Genomic DNA, 21,974 nt, shown 5'->3' on the forward strand with positions numbered 1-21,974 from the left:
AGGAGAGGGAGAGGGCAGGAGAGAGGGAGAGGGCAGGAGAGAGGGAGAGGGCAGGAGAGAGGGAGAGGGGGGAGGGAGAGGGAGGGAGAGGGCAGGAGAGAGGGAGAGGGCAGGAGAGAGGGAGAGGGCAGGAGAGAGGGAGAGGGCAGGAGAGAGGGAGAGGGCAGGAGAGAGGGAGAGGGAGAGGAGAGGGAGGGAGAGGGAGAGGGCAGGAGAGAGGGAGAGGGCAGGAGAGAGGGAGAGGGAGGGAGAGGGAGAGGGAGGAGAGAGAGGGCAGGAGAGAGGAGAGGGAGGGCAGGGAGAGGGCAGGAGAGAGGGAGAGGGCAGGAGAGAGGAGAGGGCAGGAGAGAGGGAGAGGGCAGGAGAGAGGGAGAGGGCAGGAGAGAGGGAGAGGGCAGGAGAGGGGAGGGCAGAGAGAGGGAGAGGGCAGGAGAGAGGGAGAGGGCAGGAGAGAGGGAGAGGGCAGGAGAGAGGGAGAGGGCAGGAGAGAGGAGAGGGCAGGAGAGAGGGAGAGGGCAGGAGAGAGGGAGAGGGCAGGGAGAGAGGGAGAGGGCAGGAGAGAGGGAGAGGGCAGGAGAGAGGGAGAGGGCAGGAGAGAGGGAGAGGGCAGGAGAGAGGGAGAGGGCAGGAGAGAGGGAGAGGGCAGGAGAGAGGAGAGGGCAGGGAGAGGGAGGGCAGGAGAGAGGGAGAGGGCAGGAGAGAGGGAGAGGGCAGGAGAGAGGGAGAGGGCAGGAGAGAGGGAGAGGGAGGGGAGGGAGAGGGAGGGAGAGGGCAGGAGAGAGGGAGAGGGCAGGAGAGAGGGAGAGGGCAGGAGAGAGGGAGAGGAGGAGAGGGAGAGGGCAGGAGAGAGGGAGAGGGAGAGGGAGGGCAGGAGAGGAGAGGGCAGGAGAGAGGGAGAGGGCAGGAGAGAGGGAGAGGCAGGCAGGAGAGAGGGAGAGGGCAGGAGAGAGGGAGAGGGCAGGAGAGAGGAGAGGGCAGGAGAGAGGGAGAGGGCAGGAGAGAGGGAGAGGGCAGGAGAGAGGGAGAGGGCAGGAGAGAGGGAGAGGGCAGGAGAGAGGGAGAGGGCAGGAGAGAGGGAGAGGGCAGGAGAGAGGGAGAGGGCAGGAGAGAGGGAGAGGGCAGGAGAGAGGAGAGGGAGGGAGAGGGAGGGAGGGAGAGAGGGAGAGGGAGAGAGGGAGAGGAGAGAGGGAGAGGGCAGGAGAGAGGGAGAGGGCAGGAGAGAGGGAGAGGGCAGGAGAGAGGGAGAGGGCAGGAGAGAGGGAGAGGGCAGGAGAGAGGGAGAGGGCAGGAGAGAGGGAGAGGGCAGGAGAGAGGGAGAGGGCAGGAGAGAGGGAGAGGGCAGGAGAGAGGGAGAGGGCAGGAGAGAGGGAGAGGGCAGGAGAGGGAGAGAGGGCAGGAGAGGGAGAGGGCAGGAGAGGGAGAGGGCAGGAGAGGGAGAGGGCAGGAGAGAGGGAGAGGGCAGGAGAGAGGGAGAGGGCAGGAGAGAGGGAGAGGGCAGGAGAGAGGAGAGGGCAGGAGAGAGGGAGAGGGCAGGAGAGAGGGAGAGGGCAGGAGAGAGGGAGAGGGCAGGAGAGAGGGAGAGGGCAGGAGAGAGGGAGAGGGCAGGAGAGAGGGAGAGGGCAGGAGAGAGGGAGAGGGCAGGAGAGAGGGAGAGGGCAGGAGAGAGGGAGAGGGCAGGAGAGAGGGAGAGGGCAGGAGAGAGAGGGAGAGGGCAGGAGAGAGGGAGAGGGCAGGGAGAGGGAGAGGGCAGGAGAGAGGGAGAGGGCAGGAGAGAGGGAGAGGGCAGGAGAGAGGGAGAGGGCAGGAGAGAGGGAGAGGGCAGGAGAGAGGGAGAGGGCAGGAGAGAGGGAGAGGGCAGGAGAGAGGGAGAGGGCAGGAGAGAGGGAGAGGGCAGGAGAGAGGGAGAGGGCAGGAGAGAGGGGAGAGGGAAGGAGAGAGGGAGAGGGCAGGAGAGAGGGAGAGGGCAGGAGAGAGAGAGGGCAGGAGAGGGAGAGGGGAGAGAGGAGAGGGCAGGAGAGAGGGAGAGGGAAGGAGAGAGGGAGAGGGCAGAGAGGAGAGGGAGAGGGCAGGAGAGAGGGAGAGGGCAGGAGAGAGGGAGAGGGCAGGAGAGAGGGAGAGGGCAGGAGAGAGGGAGAGGGCAGGAGAGAGGGCAGGGAGAGGGCAGGGAGAGAGGGAGAGGGCAGGAGAGAGGGAGAGGGCAGGAGAGAGGGAGAGGGCAGGAGAGAGGAGAGGGCAGGAGAGAGGAGAGGGCAGGAGAGAGGGAGAGGGCAGGAGAGAGAGGAGAGGGCAGGAGAGAGGGAGAGGGCAGGAGAGAGGGAGAGGGCAGGAGAGGAGAGGGAGGGAGAGGGCAGGAGAGAGGGAGAGGGCAGGAGAGAGGGAGAGGGCAGGGAGAGGAGAGGGAGAGGGGAGAGGGAGGGAGGCAGGAGAGAGGGAGAGGGCAGGAGAGAGGGAGAGGGCAGGAGAGAGGAGAGGGCAGGAGAGAGGGAGAGGGCAGGCAGGAGAGGGAGAGGGCAGGAGAGAGGGAGAGGGCAGGAGAGAGGGAGAGGGCAGGAGAGAGGGAGAGGGCAGGAGAGAGGGAGAGGGCAGGAGAGAGGGAGAGGGCAGGAGAGAGGGAGAGGGCAGGAGAGAGGGAGAGGGCAGGAGAGAGGGAGAGGGCAGGAGAGAGGGAGAGGGCAGGAGAGAGGGAGAGGGCAGGAGAGAGGGAGAGGGCAGGAGAGAGGGAGAGGGCAGGGAGAGGGAGAGGAGAGGAGAGGAGGGAGAGGAGAGAGGGAGAGGGCAGGAGAGAGGGAGAGGGCAGGAGAGAGGGAGAGGGCAGGAGAGAGGGAGAGGGCAGGAGAGAGGGAGAGGGCAGGAGAGAGGGAGAGGGCAGGGAGGAGAGAGGAGAGGGCAGGAGAGAGGGAGAGGGCAGGAGAGAGGGAGAGGGCAGGGAGAGGGAGGGCAGGAGAGAGGGAGAGGGCAGAGAGAGGGAGAGGGCAGGAGAGAGGAGAGGGCAGGAGAGAGGGAGAGGGCAGGAGAGAGGGAGAGGGCAGGAGAGAGGGAGAGGGCAGGAGAGAGGGAGAGGGCAGGAGAGAGGGAGAGGGCAGGAGAGAGGGAGAGGGCAGGAGAGAGGGAGAGGGCAGGAGAGAGGGAGAGGGAGAGGAGAGAGGAGAGGGAGGGAGAGGGAGAGGGAGGAGAGAGGAGAGGGCAGGAGAGAGGGAGAGGGCAGGAGAGAGGGAGAGGGCAGGAGAGAGGGAGAGGGCAGGAGAGAGGGAGAGGGCAGGAGAGAGGAGAGGGCAGGAGAGAGGGAGAGGGCAGGAGAGAGGGAGAGGGCAGGAGAGAGGGAGAGGGCAGGAGAGAGGAGAGGGAGAGAGAGGGAGAGGGCAGGAGAGAGGGAGAGGGCAGGAGAGAGGGAGAGGGCAGGAGAGAGAGAGGGCAGGAGAGAGGGAGAGGGCAGGAGAGAGGGAGAGGGCAGGAGAGAGGAGAGGGAGGGAGGAGAGAGGGAGAGGGCAGGAGGAGAGGGAGAGGGCAGGAGAGAGGGAGAGGGCAGGAGAGAGGGAGAGGGCAGGAGAGAGGGAGAGGGCAGGAGAGAGGGAGAGGGCAGGAGAGAGGAGAGGGCAGGAGAGAGGGAGAGGGCAGGAGAGAGGGAGAGGGAAGGAGAGAGGGTTGACAGGTTTTTCCAAGGCATTCATTTAATTTCTGTGTGTACCTAGTGTGTGTGTGTGTGTGTGAATGTATGTGTGTTTCTGCGTGTGCCTAGTGTGTGTGTGTGTGTGTGTGCATGTGTGTTTCTGCGTGTGCCTAGTGTGTGTGTGTGTGTGTGTGTGTGTGTGTGTGTGTGTGTGTGTGTGTGTGTGTGTGTGCATGTGTGTTTCTGCATGTGCCTAGTGTGTGTGTGTGTTTCTGCGTGTGCCTAGTGTGTGTGTGTGTGTGTGTGTTTCTGCGTGTGCCTAGTGTGTGTGTGTGTGTGTGCATGTGTGTTTCTGCATGTGCCTAGTGTGTGTGTGTGTTTGTGTGTGCATGTGTGTTTCTGCGTGTGCCTAGTGTGTGTGTGTGTGTGTGTGTGCATGTGTGTTTCTGCGTGTGCCTAGTGTGTGTGTGTGTGTGTGCATGTGTGTTTCTGCGTGTGCCTAGTGTGTGTGTGTGCATGTGTGTTTCTGCGTGTGCCTAGTGTGTGTGTGTGTTTCTGCGTGTGCCTAGTGTGTGTGTGTGTTTCTGCGTGTGCCTAGTGTGTGTGTGTTTGTTTAGCGGGCTGACCTGATAGGTTTCGACAGGGCCTTTCTCCATGTGTAAGTCCCACACCTTGGCCGTCAGGTAATCCCTGGTCAGCAGGTACCGCCCGTTGTGACTGAACTTCACATCCGACACCGACGACACGATCTCAGAGAAGAATGAACGACTTCCTGGGTCCTCTGGTTCCTCAAAGACTAAAGGAAGAGAGAGAGGGAGGTGGAGAGAGGAGACGAGGGGAGGAGAGCAGAGGGGGAGGAGAGAGGAGACGAGGGGGGGACGAGGGGGAGAGGGGGAGGAGAGAGGAGACGAGGGGGAGAGGAGAGAGGAGACGAGGGGGAGAGCAGAGGGGGAGGAGAGAGGAGACGAGGGGGGGGACGAGGGGGAGAGGAGACGAGGGGAGGAGAGCAGAGGGGGAGGAGAGAGGAGACGAGGGGGGACGAGGGGGAGAGGGGGAGGAGAGAGGAGACGAGGGGAGGAGAGCAGAGGGGGAGGAGAGAGGAGACGAGGGGAGGAGAGCAGAGGGAGGTGGAGAGAGGAGACGAGGGGAGGAGAGCAGAGGGGGAGGAGAGAGGAGACGAGGGGGGGGGACGAGGGGGAGAGGGGGAGGAGAGAGGAGACGAGGGGGAGAGGAGAGAGGAGACGAGGGGGAGGAGAGAGGAGACGAGGGGAGGAGAGGGGGAGGAGAGAGGAGACGAGAGGAGACGAGGGAGGAGAGGGGGAGGAGAGAGGAGACGAGGGGGAGAGGGGGAGGAGAGAGGTGACGAGGGGAGGAGAGGAGAGGGAGAGGGGAGAGAGGAGACGAGGGGAGGAGAGGGGGAGGAGAGAGGAGACGAGGGGAGGAGAGGGGGAGGAGAGGAGGGGAGGAGAGGAGAGGAGGGGGAGGAGAGGAGAGGTGAGGGGGAGGAGAGGAGAGGGGGAGGAGAGAGGAGGAGAGAAGAGGAGAGGAGGGAGAGGAGACGAGGAGAGAGGAGATGAGGAGAGGGGAGATGAGAGGAAGGAGACAGGGGGGAGGAGAGGAGACGAAGGGAGAGTGGGAGGAGAGAGGAGTTTAGGAAGAGGAAGGATGGATATCACAATATAAGGGGGTGTAAATTCCAATCTGGACCTGAGGCCAGTTCTACTCCTGATTTAAAATGAGGGACTGATTTAGACCTGGGACAACATGTGGGTGGAAGCCAGATCTACTGCTGATTTAAATGAGGGACTGATTTAGACCTGGGACACCATGTGGGAGCAATTAATTATCAGAACCAGCAGTAGTCGTACTCTGGACCTCGAAGAGTAAGATCCAAATACACATGATTTAAAGACTGACAGCAAAGCCTTTTGTCTTCTCCCGTGTGTAGCCAACTCACGTTTGGTGTGTCTGTCGCAAAGTGCCGAGGCCCTCATGTCACAGAGACGTAGAGACCCTTTACTGCTACTGTAGACAAACAGGTGACAGTGGTGAGGATGAAACTCTGCTGCTGTTATCACCTCTGTTAGCTCCTCCATGTTGGCTGGCTTGATGTCCACTATGTCTGGAGGAGAGATACTCAGGTAGAACAACACAGGACTATGTCTGGAGGAGAGATACTCAGGTAGAACAACACAGGACTATGTCTGGAGGAGAGATACTCAGGTAGAACAACACAGGACTATGTCTGGAGGAGAGATACTCAGGTAGAACAACACAGGACTATGTCTGGAGGAGAGATACTCAGGTAGAACAACACAGGACTATGTGTGGAGGAGAGATACTCAGGTAGAACAACACAGGACTATGTGTGGAGGAGAGATACTCAGGTAGAACAACACATGGTTGTGTCTGGAGGAGTAGATGGCTGTGGTGGTTGTAGCTAGCCTGATTAGCTGTACAGTGGATGGATGTGGTGGTTGTAGCTAGCCTGATTAACTGTACAGTAGTAGCCTGATTACCTCTAGCTTGATTAACTGTACAGTAGTAGCCTGATTAACTGTACAGTAGATGGATGGGGTGGTTGTAGCTAGCCTGATTAACTGTACAGTAGTAGCCTGATTAACTGTACAGTAGTAGCCTGATTAACGGTACAGTAGATGGATGTGGTGGTTGTAGCTAGCCTGATTAGCTGTACAGTAGTAGCCTGATTAACTGTACAGTAGTAGCCGGATTAACTGTACAGTAGATGGATGGGGTGTTGTAGCTAGCCTGATTAACTGTACAGTAGATGGATGTGGTGGTTGTAGCTAGCCTGATTAGCTGTACAGTAGTAGCCTGATTAACTGTACAGTAGTAGCCGGATTAACTGTACAGTAGATGGATGGGGTGTTGTAGCTAGCCTGATTAACTGTACAGTAGATGGATGGGGTGTTGTAGCTAGCCTGATTAACTGTACAGTAGATGGATGGGGTGTTGTAGCTAGCCTGATTAACTGTACAGTAGTAGCCTGATTAGCTGTACAGTAGATGGATGTGGTGGTTGTAGCTAGCCTGATTAACTGTAGAGTAGATGGATGTGGTGGTTGTAGCTAGCCTGATTAACTGTACAGTAGTAGCCTGATTAACGGTACAGTAGATTGATGTGGTGGTTGTAGCTAGCCTGATTAACTGTACAGTAGATGGATGTGGTGGTTGTAGCTAGCCTGATTAACTGTACAGTAGATGGATGTGGTGGTTGTAGCTAGCCTGACTAACTGTACAGTAGATGGATGTCGTGGTTGTAGCTAGCCTGACTAACTGTACAGTAGATGGATGTCGTGGTTGTAGCTAGCCTGACTAACGGTCACCTCATTGTACACAGACACACTATGAACATGCAGAGATCGTTTTTAGCCTCAGCTACTGAACTTAATCAACCCTGTCACACGCACACACACATGTACGAGCGCGAGCACACACAAACACACACACACACACACAAACACACACACACACATTCTATTTGCAGCGAGCCCCGTGTGTCTTAGTGGAGTAGAGAGTAGAGAGTAGAGAGTAGAGAGTAGGGAGTTGACACTGAGTGAATTATTTAAACTTCTCTGTAGATGTTTTCTAGGTCAGGGTCCTGTTATGGTAGAGCCTGTTTAAACACTACAGCCTACAGATGGAGGAACAACTGAACAGACAGAATGAACGACTGGGTCTCTGGTACTGAACTGTTTAAACACTACAGCCTACAGATGGAGGAGCGTAATTTGATCACCTTGTTGGAGAACAACTGAACAGACAGAATGAACGACTGGGTCTCTGGTACTGAACTGTTTAAACACTACAGCCTACAGATGGAGGAGCGTAATTTGATCACCTTGTTGCAGAACAACTGAACAGACAGAATGAACGACTGGGTCTCTGGTACTGAACTGTTTAAACACTACAGCCTACAGATGGAGGAGCGTAATTTGATCACCTTGTTGGAGAACAACTGAACAGACAGAATGAACGACTGGGTCTCTGGTACTGAACTGTTTAAACACTACAGCTTACAGATGGAGGAGTGTAATTTGATCACCTTGTTGCAGAACAACTGAACAGACAGAATGAACGACTGGGTCTCTGGTACTGAACTGTTTAAACACTACAGCTTACAGATGGAGGAGCGTAATTTGATCACCTTGTTGCAGAACAACTGAACAGACAGAATGAACGACTGGGTCTCTGGTACTGAACTGTTTAAACACTACAGCCACAGATTGTGACGGCCCTGAATTATTCTGAACCGTCTCAGTGCAGCTCCTTCCAATAGGGCGCTTTCCCTTTAATTCCCAATTAAATAGCCAGCATCAGCTGCGCAAAAGGGGGTTGTGATGGAGACGTGAATAGGGATGTGTTCAACCCTCAGTGCCGAAGCTTCTCTATTCCGTTTGTTTTGTTGCCGGTAAACGTGTGTTTTGTAGCCTAAGAGAGTTTACCCAGGATCGGATCCACTCTTTGCGTCCGTGGACTACACCTCTCCGTTCTTCGAGGCCTTTCTCCGCTGGAGATCTATTGGTGGATTGGATTGTCTGACTGACCGACTGACTACCACCTTTTTGTATACGGTATTTCATTTGTTTTGATGCGATGTATACTTTGATTTATGTAGTTAGATGTAGTTGAGGACTTAGTAAGAGTTGATACGCTTTAAAGTTCTGTGGTACAATAATTGTTATATTGATGGTATGTTTAATACTGGGTTTACGCTACACGGAATGAACGGACAAACATTGCGTGACAAAAGTCACTTGAGTTCACTGAACTCCTTTACCGGGCTGGACTCTTTTTAGGCCCGAGGTACAGGACATTTCTGGAGGAACCAGAACTCATTGTGATATTATTATATGTGTGTAATCATTGTTGTTGCTAATACAACCCACGCAAAAGAATATAGTTGTTTTTGAAGTTCTTTCCAATGTTTTAAGGGTTTATGAAAAGTTTATTTCCATCCTGACTTTTACATAAGTCCTTTGTATTGGTGTAGACTTGACGGACCAGATGGGACTCAACCCACCCAAACTAAAAGGAGAAACTAATGTTTTCTCTGGTAGGCACAACCTACCTGGCACCCCTATAAATAATAACCTCAAGTCAAAACCGTTACATAAAAAATGGCACCCCAGATGGGACAGCTCAACATTGAGAACTAACCAAAGCAAATCTTTTGTGTGGAATTAAAACAATGGATTCACCCCAAGATAATGTGCTCATCCATGTCATACCTGTCAATGGGAATACACAGGGCCATTCTGACCATCAAGCTGACAATACAAATCTTAAGGTGAATGGAGATAATGGAGTTGATTTGGGCCAGAGCCCTGGGAATCTGAATGCTCGGTCTGGACCACAGGCCACAGGAGGTCTAACCAGTTACTCACTTATTGACATGGATCTGTGTGGAAGTACTGAGCTAGCCCTCCCTCTGACACCCAACCTTCCTCCATTGTCTGGTTTATCTCCAGAGGTTGTAGTCCTACAACTTCAAGGTGACATCCTTGATATTCGTCGGACTCAACAACATCTCCAAACTCTTATCCACCATAATTTCAAATGTCTGAGGGAAGAGCAACAACAGAGTGCCATGGAATTCAGAAACTCACTGAGCACTCTAACCCACACGCTGACAGAGCTCAGTGAGAGTGGAAGACGGGAAATTACTGGTGCCATGGACAGGCAGTTTGACTACCAACGAAACCAACTCACTGCCACTCTCCAATGGCGCCTGCAACATCACCACACTGAGGTCCTCAAGGACGTTAATTCTGTGTTTTCTCCCATGGTTAACACTGTAGGCCACTTGCAGACAGAACTCTCTAATTGTGTTAAAATGTTGGATGACGTGTCTGTGGACATGGCCTCCATTAGGCACAACTCCTTACACAGAGTTTCCCTGGTGTCCACTTCTGTTCAGACCACTGAGGGCCAAGCTGGCACCTCTGAACAGCCAAGACAAGGCCATGCTGCAGCCACCCCTTGCAGGATGCAATCTACCATGCATCCTGGTGTTCATTTTCATTGTCCGATAACACCCTCCCCCTCTACTTCCTCAATCCCTCCTAGCTCGTTTGTTCATGGTGATATGAGTAGACGTCATGTGGGGGCGATGCCCATTAAATTGCAATTTCCCACCTTTGGGAAAAAAGATGACAGTCCTGATCCGCTAATGTATCTAGAAAGATGTTGTGACTTTCTTGCCCTCAATCCCCTGGCTGACGAAGAACTCCTTGCCACATTGAGGAATGTGTTGCATGGGACAGCTCGAGACTGGTGGGATGTGGCACGTCTCACCACTACCTCCTGGGCTGACTTTGAGGCCAAGTTTTCCTCTGCATTTCTGTCTGAGGACTACACAGATGAGCTGGCAGACAGAGTCAGGAATCGAGTGCAAAGCGAGAAAGAGAGTATCCGTGACTTTGCATACGGTTACCACTCCCTGTGCAGAAGGTGGAAACCTGGCATTGAGGAGGAAGAGGTCATTAAATTGATCTTGAAGAACATCAACCCACTACTAGCCAGTCAACTCCGAGAACGAGTCACCACTGTCAATGGACTGGTTCGCTTGGGACAGCAGTTTGAGAAGGACAGAGAATGCCAACAGCAATATGACCAGAGAAAGAAACAGACACCCAAACAGTTACCCAAGACAGACCATCAACAACAGCCAGAGTCTCCAGCCGAGACCCCTCTCATGTTCTGTTGGAGATGTAGCCAAAAGGGACATTCTTCAGCTACATGTCCAAGACCGTATCAAGTAAACCCTTCCAGAAACCACAAATCACAACAGGCCAACACACCTAACTCTCTTCGCAGGAATGACCATCCTACTCTGGGTGCTTTAACCAGAGCTGAAACTCCAAGAGTCACTGCCTACGCCCCCCCATCGACATCCCCTTCCTTTCAGTTAATACCGCACCAACTGGTGTTACCCCTGTCCATAGGCCCATGGACAGGAAGAGCCATCTTGGATACTGGGTCATCCTACACACTGCTCAATGAGAAACTGTGGAAGGAGGTTAAAGGTCCACAATACAACTTGAAGCCGTGGGCAGAAGGTCCACTCTATCTGGCTGATGGTGAGGCTAGACGACCACTTGGATGGAGTGAGGTAGAGTTCCGCCTGTGTAACCGCTCCTATATGATTCCTTCTGTTATCCTACAAACCAAGAACCTTGCTTTTCCTGTAGTGTTGGGAATTGATTTCATGTACTTCAGTGGTGTCCAGATTGATATCGCACACAATTGCTACTGGTTTCCATACAATCCGAGCAAGAAGCATTTCTTCCAATCAGAAGCTATGAAGTTACATGATTGGGGTTCAAATGTGGCACTCTTCTCTGCCGTTGCTCCGGTACCACTAACCCTTGATAATCCTTCTGACGATCTCCTTTTACAGGCTGTGAGAAGAGCTCAGCTGGAACAGCCAGAGGAGTTAAGGCTGTTGGAACAGCTGCAGAATAATGCTGATGTATGTACTTCAAAGCTAGGACGCACAGGGCTCCTGAAGCACAAAATATTCCTTACACAGGAAATGCCGATCAAGCAAAAGCCATATCGTTTGTCCCCAGCGAAGCTAATCATCCAAAAGGGACTCATTAATGATATGTTAACACAAGATATAATAGAACGTTCCTCCTCTCCCTGGGCTGCTCCTGTTGTCCTCATCCCAAAAAAGACTGGTGGTCTTAGATTTTGTGTGGACTATAGGAAGACCAACAATGTTTCCCAGACTGATGCCTATCCTCTTCCCACCATCCACGAGATCCTGGAGTCATTGTCTGGCGCTGTTGTGTTCACTACCCTTGACCTCAATAGTGGTTATTGGCAGGTTGAGATGGACCAGGAAAGCAAGGACAAGACTGCTTTTGTCTGTGCTGAGGGCTTGTTTTCCTTTAAGGTGATGCCCTTTGGATTAAAGAATGCCCCTGCCACTTTCCAAAGACTCATGGAGATTGCGTTAGGTGAGCTCAAAGGGAAGATCTGTTTCGTCTACCTGGACGATATAATTATCTACTCTCAGAACAGAGAAAGACACTTTCAAGATCTTCAAGCAGTGTTGGACAAGCTAAGAGAAGCTGGTCTGACCTTGAATATGAAGAAGAGCAACTTCTGCCAAACCTCCCTGAAGTTCCTTGGCCATATTGTGTCTTTTGACGGCATTCATGTGGATCCTGAAAAGACGAAGGCTGTACAAGACTTCCCTGTGCCAACCACACTCAAGGCCCTTCAACGGTTCCTTGGTATGGCTGGATGGTACCATCGGTTTGTGTCGAACTTCTCCCAGGTGGCAGAACCCCTCAACGCGTTGAAGCGAAAAGGAGTGAAATTCCAATGGACGGCAGAGTGCCAGACCTCCTTTGAAACCCTGAAACGACACCTCGTCACACCTCCCATTTTAGGTCATCCCAACTTTGATTGCCCTTTTGTTGTTTACACTGATGCAAGTGATGTTGGACTTGGTGCTGTCCTAGTCCAACAGACTGGACTTGGCACTGAAGAAGTGCTAGCGTTCGCCAGTCGGACATTGAATGGAGCAGAACGGAACTACTCCACAACCGAGCAAGAGTGCCTTGCAGTTGTCTGGGCTTTGGAAAAGTGGAGGTACTACCTGGAGGGAAGACACTTCATTGTGGTCACTGACCATTCCTCCCTTGTGTGGGTGTTCAAGACCAACAAACCAAGTACCAGACTCATAAGATGGGCTCTACGGTTGCAAGAGTTCACCTTTGCAGTAGAATACAGGAAAGGAAAATACAACACTGTTCCAGATGCCTTGTCCAGAGCTCCTGCTTGTGATAACGGTGGCCCTCCTCTTACATGTGCTACTGTCCTGTCAAGCAGTCGAGACTCGCCCAAAACGGACTTTCCCATCTCTGATGAGGCCATATGGAAAGCCCAACAGGATGATCCAGAAGTACAGGCTTTGTACCAGACTATCCTGGAAGATGGAGAAAAGATGGTCAATCCTACCACAAAGCTGACCATCATTGAAGACAAAGTCTACCGTGTTGTACAACTACCTCACAGAACACTCTACCAAATGTACATACCTGAAACTCTACGCCTTCAACTGCTTCAACATTTCCATGAAGACCCATTAGCTGGTCATTTGGGCAGGTTTAAAACCTACAAGCGGTTGCAAGCGTTACTGTACTGGCCAAATCTGGGCATGGATGTGAAGTCGCACATCCGAAACTGTCAGGTTTGTCAAATGTACAAACCAGAAGGTAGAAAGCCTGCTGGCAAGTTGCAGCAAACGGTGGTTACCCGACCTTGGGAAATGTTAGGAGTGGATTTGATGGGTCCATTTCCTAGAAGCTCCAATCAGAATGTGTACATGCTTGTTTTTGTTGATTATTATTCAAAGTGGGTGGAGCTATTTTCCCTGCGTCAGGCCACAGCAAGGACCGTCTCTAACATCCTTACGAAAGAGATCCTGACTCGCTGGGGAGTGCCTGATTACATCCTGTCTGATCGAGGTTCCCAATTTGTCTCTGATCTCTTTGAGGAGACCTGCCAAAGATGGAACCTGAGACAGAAGTTGACCACGGCCTATCACCCACAGACCAATCTCACTGAGAGAGTAAATCGAACCTTGAAGACGATGATTGCTTCCTATGTAGGGACCCAGCACAAACACTGGGACAAGCACCTTCACGAGTTTCGATTTGCCCTGAATTCTGCTGTGCAAGAGTCCACTGGAGTCACACCTGCAGAGCTGAACCTAAGTCGTCCTCTCCGAGGACCCTTGGATATGGTGCTACAGCCCCAGCAGCTTACTCCAGACGCTGCTTGCTATGACCAGGTAGTCCATCTCCACGACTTGAGAGCTCTTGTCTCAAAGAACACGATCCAGGCTCGACTCAAGCAGAAGAGAAATTATGATAAGAACAGACGAGACATGCAGTTCCAGCTTCGTGATCGGGTGTGGCTTCGCTCTCATCCTTACTCGAAAGCTGAACAATTCTTCTCTGCCAAGCTCGCTCCTAAATGGCAAGGACCATATAGGATTGTGGAGCAGATGGGCCCTTTGAACTACCGAGTGGTGAAAGAGGACACAGGTGAAGATATGCGCGTTGTCCATGTCTCACGCCTTAAGGCCTGTTACCCCTCGGCTGAGGAATTGAGGCGATTGAGCGCCGCAAGGTCCTGGATATCTTTGAAGAGGAAAGTGAGGAGACTTTTCTTGGATTCCCAGACTCAGAAGTCTCACACCTTAAGGCCTGTGATCCTTCAGCTGAGGAGCGTGAGCTCCAAAAAGTCATGAATATTTTTGTAGAGGAAAGCGATGAGACCTTTCTCGGTTTCCCCGACCAAGATGTGCCTTCCAGGGCAATGGTCGGCTTTTTCCAGGGGAGGGGGTGTGTGACGGCCCTGAATTATTCTGAACCGTCTCAGTGCAGCTCCTTCCAATAGGGCGCTTTCCCTTTAATTCCCAATTAAATAGCCAGCATCAGCTGCGCAAAAGGGGGGTTGTGATGGAGACGTGAATGAGGATGTGTTCAACCCTCAGTGCCGAAGCTTCTCTATTCCGTTTGTTTTGTTGCCGTTAAACGTGTGTTTTGTAGCCTAAGAGAGTTTACCCAGGATCGGATCCACTCTTTGCGTCCATGGACTACACCTCTCCGTTCTTCGTGGCCTTTCTCCGCTGGAGATCTATTGGCGGATTGGATTGTCTGACTGACCGACTGACTACCACCTCTATTGGCGGATTGGATTGTCTGACTGACCGACTGACTACAACCTTTTGTATACGGTATTTCATTTGTTTTGATGTGATGTATACTTTGATTTATGTAGTTAGTTGTAGTTGAGGACTTAGTAAGAGTTGATACGCTTTAAAGTTCTGTGGTAAAATAATTGTTATATTGATTGTATGTTTAATACTGGGTTTACGCTACACGGAATGAACGGACAAACATTGCGTGACAAAAGTCACTTGAGTTCACTGAACTCCTTTACCGGGCTGGACTCTTTTTAGGCCCGAGGTACAGGACATTTCTGGAGGAACCAGAACTCATTGTGATATTATTATATGTGTGTAATCATTGTTGTTGCTAATACAACCCACGCAAAAGAATATAGTTGTTTTTGAAGTTCTTTCCAATGTTTTAAGGGTTTATGAAAAGTTTATTTCCATCCTGACTTTTACATAAGTCCTTTGTATTGGTGTAGACTTGACGGACCAGATGGGACTCATCCCCACCCAAACTAAAAGGAGAAACTAATGTTTTCTCTGGTAGCACAACCTACCTGGCACCCCTATAAATAATAACCTCAAGTCAAAACCGTTACATAAAAAATGGCACCCCAGATGGGACAGCTCAACATTGAGAACTAACCAAAGCAAATCTTTTGTGTGGAATTAAAACAATGGATTCACCCCAAGATAATGTGCTCATCCATGTCATACCTGTCAATGGGAATACACAGGGCCATTCTGACCATCAAGCTGACAATACAAATCTTAAGGTGAATGGAGATAATGGAGTTGATTTGGGCCAGAGCCCTGGGAATCTGAATGCTCGGTCTGGACCACAGGCCACAGGAGGTCTAACCAGTTACTCACTTATTGACATGGATCTGTGTGGAAGTACTGAGCTAGCCCTCCCTCTGACACCCAACCTTCCTCCATTGTCTGGTTTATCTCCAGAGGTTGTAGTCCTACAACTTCAAGGTGACATCCTTGATATTCGTCGGACTCAACAACATCTCCAAACTCTTATCCACCATAATTTCAAATGTCTGAGGGAAGAGCAACAACAGAGTGCCATGGAATTCAGAAACTCACTGAGCACTCTAACCCACACGCTGACAGAGCTCAGTGAGAGTGGAAGACGGGAAATTACTGGTGCCATGGACAGGCAGTTTGACTACCAACGAAACCAACTCACTGCCACTCTCCAATGGCGCCTGCAACATCACCACACTGAGGTCCTCAAGGACGTTAATTCTGTGTTTTCTCCCATGGTTAACACTGTAGGCCACTTGCAGACAGAACTCTCTAATTGTGTTAAAATGTTGGATGACGTGTCTGTGGACATGGCCTCCATTAGGCACAACTCCTTACACAGAGTTTCCCTGGTGTCCACTTCTGTTCAGACCACTGAGGGCCAAGCTGGCACCTCTGAACAGCCAAGACAAGGCCATGCTGCAGCCACCCCTTGCAGGATGCAATCTACCATGCATCCTGGTGTTCATTTTCATTGTCCGATAACACCCTCCCCCTCTACTTCCTCAATCCCTCCTAGCTCGTTTGTTCATGGTGATATGAGTAGACGTCGTCATGTGGGGGCGATGCCCATTAAATTGCAATTTCCCACCTTTGGGAAAAAAGATGACAGTCCTGATCCGCTAATGTATCTAGAAAGATGTTGTGACTTTCTTGCCCTCAATCCCCTGGCTGACGAAGAACTCCTTGCCACATTGAGGAATGTGTTGCATGGGACAGCTCGAGACTGGTGGGATGTGGCACGTCTCACCACTACCTCCTGGGCTGACTTTGAGGCCAAGTTTTCCTCTGCATTTCTGTCTGAGGACTACACAGATGAGCTGGCAGACAGAGTCAGGAATCGAGTGCAAAGCGAGAAAGAGAGTATCCGTGACTTTGCATACGGTTACCACTCCCTGTGCAGAAGGTGGAAACCTGGCATTGAGGAGGAAGAGGTCATTAAATTGATCTTGAAGAACATCAACCCACTACTAGCCAGTCAACTCCGAGAACGAGTCACCACTGTCAATGGACTGGTTCGCTTGGGACAGCAGTTTGAGAAGGACAGAGAATGCCAACAGCAATATGACCAGAGAAAGAAACAGACACCCAAACAGTTACCCAAGACAGACCATCAACAACAGCCAGAGTCTCCAGCCGAGACCCCTCTCATGTTCTGTTGGAGATGTAGCCAAAAGGGACATTCTTCAGCTACATGTCCAAGACCGTATCAAGTAAACCCTTCCAGAAACTACAAATCACAACAGGCCAACACACCTAACTCTCTTCGCAGGAATGACCATCCTACTCTGGGTGCTTTAACCAGAGCGGAAACTCCAAGAGTCACTGCCTACGCCCCCCCATCGACATCCCCTTCCTTTCAGTTAATACCGCACCAACTGGTGTTACCCCTGTCCATAGGCCCATGGACAGGAAGAGCCATCTTGGATACTGGGTCATCCTACACACTGCTCAATGAGAAACTGTGGAAGGAGGTTAAAGGTCCACAATACAACTTGAAGCCGTGGACAGAAGGTCCACTCTATCTGGCTGATGGTGAGGCTAGACGACCACTTGGATGGAGTGAGGTAGAGTTCCGCCTGTGTAACCGCTCCTATATGATTCCTTCTGTTATCCTACAAACCAAGAACCTTGCTTTTCCTGTAGTGTTGGGAATTGATTTCATGTACTTCAGTGGTGTCCAGATTGATATCGCACACAATTGCTACTGGTTTCCATACAATCCGAGCAAGAAGCATTTCTTCCAATCAGAAGCTATGAAGTTACATGATTGGGGTTCAAATGTGGCACTCTTCTCTGCCGTTGCTCCGGTACCACTAACCCTTGATAATCCTTCTGACGATCTCCTTTTACAGGCTGTGAGAAGAGCTCAGCTGGAACAGCCAGAGGAGTTAAGGCTGTTGGAACAGCTGCAGAATAATGCTGATGTATGTACTTCAAAGCTAGGACGCACAGGGCTCCTGAAGCACAAAATATTCCTTACACAGGAAATGCCGATCAAGCAAAAGCCATATCGTTTGTCCCCAGCGAAGCTAATCATCCAAAAGGGACTCATTAATGATATGTTAACACAAGATATAATAGAACGTTCCTCCTCTCCCTGGGCTGCTCCTGTTGTCCTCATCCCAAAAAAGACTGGTGGTCTTAGATTTTGTGTGGACTATAGGAAGACCAACAATGTTTCCCAGACTGATGCCTATCCTCTTCCCACCATCCACGAGATCCTGGAGTCATTGTCTGGCGCTGTTGTGTTCACTACCCTTGACCTCAATAGTGGTTATTGGCAGGTTGAGATGGACCAGGAAAGCAAGGACAAGACTGCTTTTGTCTGTGCTGAGGGCTTGTTTTCCTTTAAGGTGATGCCCTTTGGATTAAAGAATGCCCCTGCCACTTTCCAAAGACTCATGGAGATTGCGTTAGGTGAGCTCAAAGGGAAGATCTGTTTCGTCTACCTGGACGATATAATTATCTACTCTCAGAACAGAGAAAGACACTTTCAAGATCTTCAAGCAGTGTTGGACAAGCTAAGAGAAGCTGGTCTGACCTTGAATATGAAGAAGAGCAACTTCTGCCAAACCTCCCTGAAGTTCCTTGGCCATATTGTGTCTTTTGACGGCATTCATGTGGATCCTGAAAAGACGAAGGCTGTACAAGACTTCCCTGTGCCAACCACACTCAAGGCCCTTCAACGGTTCCTTGGTATGGCTGGATGGTACCATCGGTTTGTGTCGAACTTCTCCCAGGTGGCAGAACCCCTCAACGCGTTGAAGCGAAAAGGAGTGAAATTCCAATGGACGGCAGAGTGCCAGACCTCCTTTGAAACCCTGAAACGACACCTCGTCACACCTCCCATTTTAGGTCATCCCAACTTTGATTGCCCTTTTGTTGTTTACACTGATGCAAGTGATGTTGGACTTGGTGCTGTCCTAGTCCAACAGACTGGACTTGGCACTGAAGAAGTGCTAGCGTTCGCCAGTCGGACATTGAATGGAGCAGAACGGAACTACTCCACAACCGAGCAAGAGTGCCTTGCAGTTGTCTGGGCTTTGGAAAAGTGGAGGTACTACCTGGAGGGAAGACACTTCATTGTGGTCACTGACCATTCCTCCCTTGTGTGGGTGTTCAAGACCAACAAACCAAGTACCAGACTCATAAGATGGGCTCTACGGTTGCAAGAGTTCACCTTTGCAGTAGAATACAGGAAAGGAAAATACAACACTGTTCCAGATGCCTTGTCCAGAGCTCCTGCTTGTGATAACGGTGGCCCTCCTCTTACATGTGCTACTGTCCTGTCAAGCAGTCGAGACTCGCCCAAAACGGACTTTCCCATCTCTGATGAGGCCATATGGAAAGCCCAACAGGATGATCCAGAAGTACAGGCTTTGTACCAGACTATCCTGGAAGATGGAGAAAAGATGGTCAATCCTACCACAAAGCTGACCATCATTGAAGACAAAGTCTACCGTGTTGTACAACTACCTCACAGAACACTCTACCAAATGTACATACCTGAAACTCTACGCCTTCAACTGCTTCAACATTTCCATGAAGACCCATTAGCTGGTCATTTGGGCAGGTTTAAAACCTACAAGCGGTTGCAAGCGTTACTGTACTGGCCAAATCTGGGCATGGATGTGAAGTCGCACATCCGAAACTGTCAGGTTTGTCAAATGTACAAACCAGAAGGTAGAAAGCCTGCTGGCAAGTTGCAGCAAACGGTGGTTACCCGACCTTGGGAAATGTTAGGAGTGGATTTGATGGGTCCATTTCCTAGAAGCTCCAATCAGAATGTGTACATGCTTGTTTTTGTTGATTATTATTCAAAGTGGGTGGAGCTATTTTCCCTGCGTCAGGCCACAGCAAGGACCGTCTCTAACATCCTTACGAAAGAGATCCTGACTCGCTGGGGAGTGCCTGATTACATCCTGTCTGATCGAGGTTCCCAATTTGTCTCTGATCTCTTTGAGGAGACCTGCCAAAGATGGAACCTGAGACAGAAGTTGACCACGGCCTATCACCCACAGACCAATCTCACTGAGAGAGTAAATCGAACCTTGAAGACGATGATTGCTTCCTATGTAGGGACCCAGCACAAACACTGGGACAAGCACCTTCACGAGTTTCGATTTGCCCTGAATTCTGCTGTGCAAGAGTCCACTGGAGTCACACCTGCAGAGCTGAACCTAAGTCGTCCTCTCCGAGGACCCTTGGATATGGTGCTACAGCCCCAGCAGCTTACTCCAGACGCTGCTTGCTATGACCAGGTAGTCCATCTCCACGACTTGAGAGCTCTTGTCTCAAAGAACACGATCCAGGCTCGACTCAAGCAGAAGAGAAATTATGATAAGAACAGACGAGACATGCAGTTCCAGCTTCGTGATCGGGTGTGGCTTCGCTCTCATCCTTACTCGAAAGCTGAACAATTCTTCTCTGCCAAGCTCGCTCCTAAATGGCAAGGACCATATAGGATTGTGGAGCAGATGGGCCCTTTGAACTACCGAGTGGTGAAAGAGGACACAGGTGAAGATATGCGCGTTGTCCATGTCTCACGCCTTAAGGCCTGTTACCCCTCGGCTGAGGAATTGGAGGCGATTGAGCGCCGCAAGGTCCTGGATATCTTTGAAGAGGAAAGTGAGGAGACTTTTCTTGGATTCCCAGACTCAGAAGTCTCACACCTTAAGGCCTGTGATCCTTCAGCTGAGGAGCGTGAGCTCCAAAAAGTCATGAATATTTTTGTAGAGGAAAGCGATGAGACCTTTCTCGGTTTCCCCGACCAAGATGTGCCTTCCAGGGCAATGGTCGGCTTTTTCCAGGGGAGGGGTGTGTGACGGCCCTGAATTATTCTGAACCGTCTCAGTGCAGCTCCTTCCAATAGGGCGCTTTCCCTTTAATTCCCAATTAAATAGCCAGCATCAGCTGCGCAAAAGGGGGGTTGTGATGGAGACGTGAATGAGGATGTGTTCAACCCTCAGTGCCGAAGCTTCTCTATTCCGTTTGTTTTGTTGCCGTTAAACGTGTGTTTTGTAGCCTAAGAGAGTTTACCCAGGATCGGATCCACTCTTTGCGTCCATGGACTACACCTCTCCGTTCTTCGTGGCCTTTCTCCGCTGGAGATCTATTGGCGGATTGGATTGTCTGACTGACCGACTGACTACCACCTTTTTGTATACGGTATTTCATTTGTTTTGATGCGATGTATACTTTGATTTATGTAGTTAGTTGTAGTTGAGGACTTAGTAAGAGTTGATACGCTTTAAAGTTCTGTGGTAAAATAATTGTTATATTGATTGTATGTTTAATACTGGGTTTACGCTACACGGAATGAACGGACAAACATTGCGTGACAAAAGTCACTTGAGTTCACTGAACTCCTTTACCGGGCTGGACTCTTTTTAGGCCCGAGGTACAGGACATTTCTGGAGGAACCAGAACTCATTGTGATATTATTATATGTGTGTAATCATTGTTGTTGCTAATACAACCCACGCAAAAGAATATAGTTGTTTTTGAAGTTCTTTCCAATGTTTTAAGGGTTTATGAAAAGTTTATTTCCATCCTGACTTTTACATAAGTCCTTTGTATTGGTGTAGACTTGACGGACCAGATGGGACTCATCCCCACCCAAACTAAAAGGAGAAACTAATGTTTTCTCTGGTAGGCACAACCTACCTGGCACCCCTATAAATAATAACCTCAAGTCAAAACCGTGAACTGTTTAAACACTACAGCCTACAGATGGAGGAGCGTAATTTGATCACCTTGTTGGAGAACAACTGAACAGACAGAATGAACGACTGGGTCTCTGGTACTGAACTGTTTAAACACTACAGCTTACAGATGGAGGAGCGTAATTTGATCACCTTGTTGCAGAACAACTGAACAGACAGAATGAACGACTGGGTCTCTGGTACTGAACTGTTTAAACACTACAGCCTACAGATGGAGGAGTGTAATTTGATCACCTTGTTGGAGAACAACTGAACAGACAGAATGAACGACTGGGTCTCTGGTACTGAACTGTTTAAACACTACAGCCTACAGATGGAGGAGCGTAATTTGATCACCTTGTTGGAGAACAACTGAACAGACAGAATGAACGACTGGGTCTCTGGTACTGAACTGTTTAAACACTACAGCCTACAGATGGAGGAGCGTAATTTGATCACCTTGTTGCAGAACAACTGAACAGACAGAATGAACGACTGGGTCTCTGGTACTGAACTGTTTAAACACTACAGCCTACAGATGGAGGAGCGTAATTTGATCACCTTGTTGGAGAACAACTGAACAGACAGAATGAACGACTGGGTCTCTGGTACTGAACTGTTTAAACACTACAGCCTACAGATGGAGGAGCGTAATTTGATCACCTTGTTGCAGAACAACTTTCCTGCGAATTAAGGACATTTTAAACTTGTCGCGAATTTGATGTTTAAAAGGCCTCCCACACGTTTGTCATTTCCACTTTGAAATGTCAAACTTGATATCTCATTCTGAAAAATGTATCAACCAAACATGTCCAATAATTATAGTCCATATAATAATTAAAATGTTGTATTTATGTTTTTTTTTATTTAACTAGGCAAGTCAGTTAAGAACAAATTCTTAT

General features: G+C 50.5%; 1 protein-coding gene across 2 annotated transcripts in view; it reads right to left on the reverse strand.

The window, feature by feature from the left end:
* Positions 1-21,974, reverse strand: part of LOC121844930 (serine/threonine-protein phosphatase 2A 55 kDa regulatory subunit B gamma isoform-like) — a 42,825-nt gene that overhangs the window by 4,352 nt on the left and 16,499 nt on the right. For both annotated transcript variants that reach the window (XM_042315458.1, XM_042315457.1), the window contains exons 6-7: positions 5,565-5,729; positions 4,234-4,403 (exon numbers count right to left, since the gene is read on the reverse strand). In XM_042315458.1, the coding sequence (XP_042171392.1) occupies positions 4,234-4,403; positions 5,565-5,729 (335 nt within the window). The remainder of the gene's footprint in view (positions 1-4,233; positions 4,404-5,564; positions 5,730-21,974) is intronic.

This window comes from Oncorhynchus tshawytscha, unplaced genomic scaffold, assembly GCF_018296145.1.
Source record: "Oncorhynchus tshawytscha isolate Ot180627B unplaced genomic scaffold, Otsh_v2.0 Un_contig_1839_pilon_pilon, whole genome shotgun sequence".
Taxonomy (NCBI): Eukaryota; Metazoa; Chordata; class Actinopteri; order Salmoniformes; family Salmonidae; genus Oncorhynchus; species Oncorhynchus tshawytscha.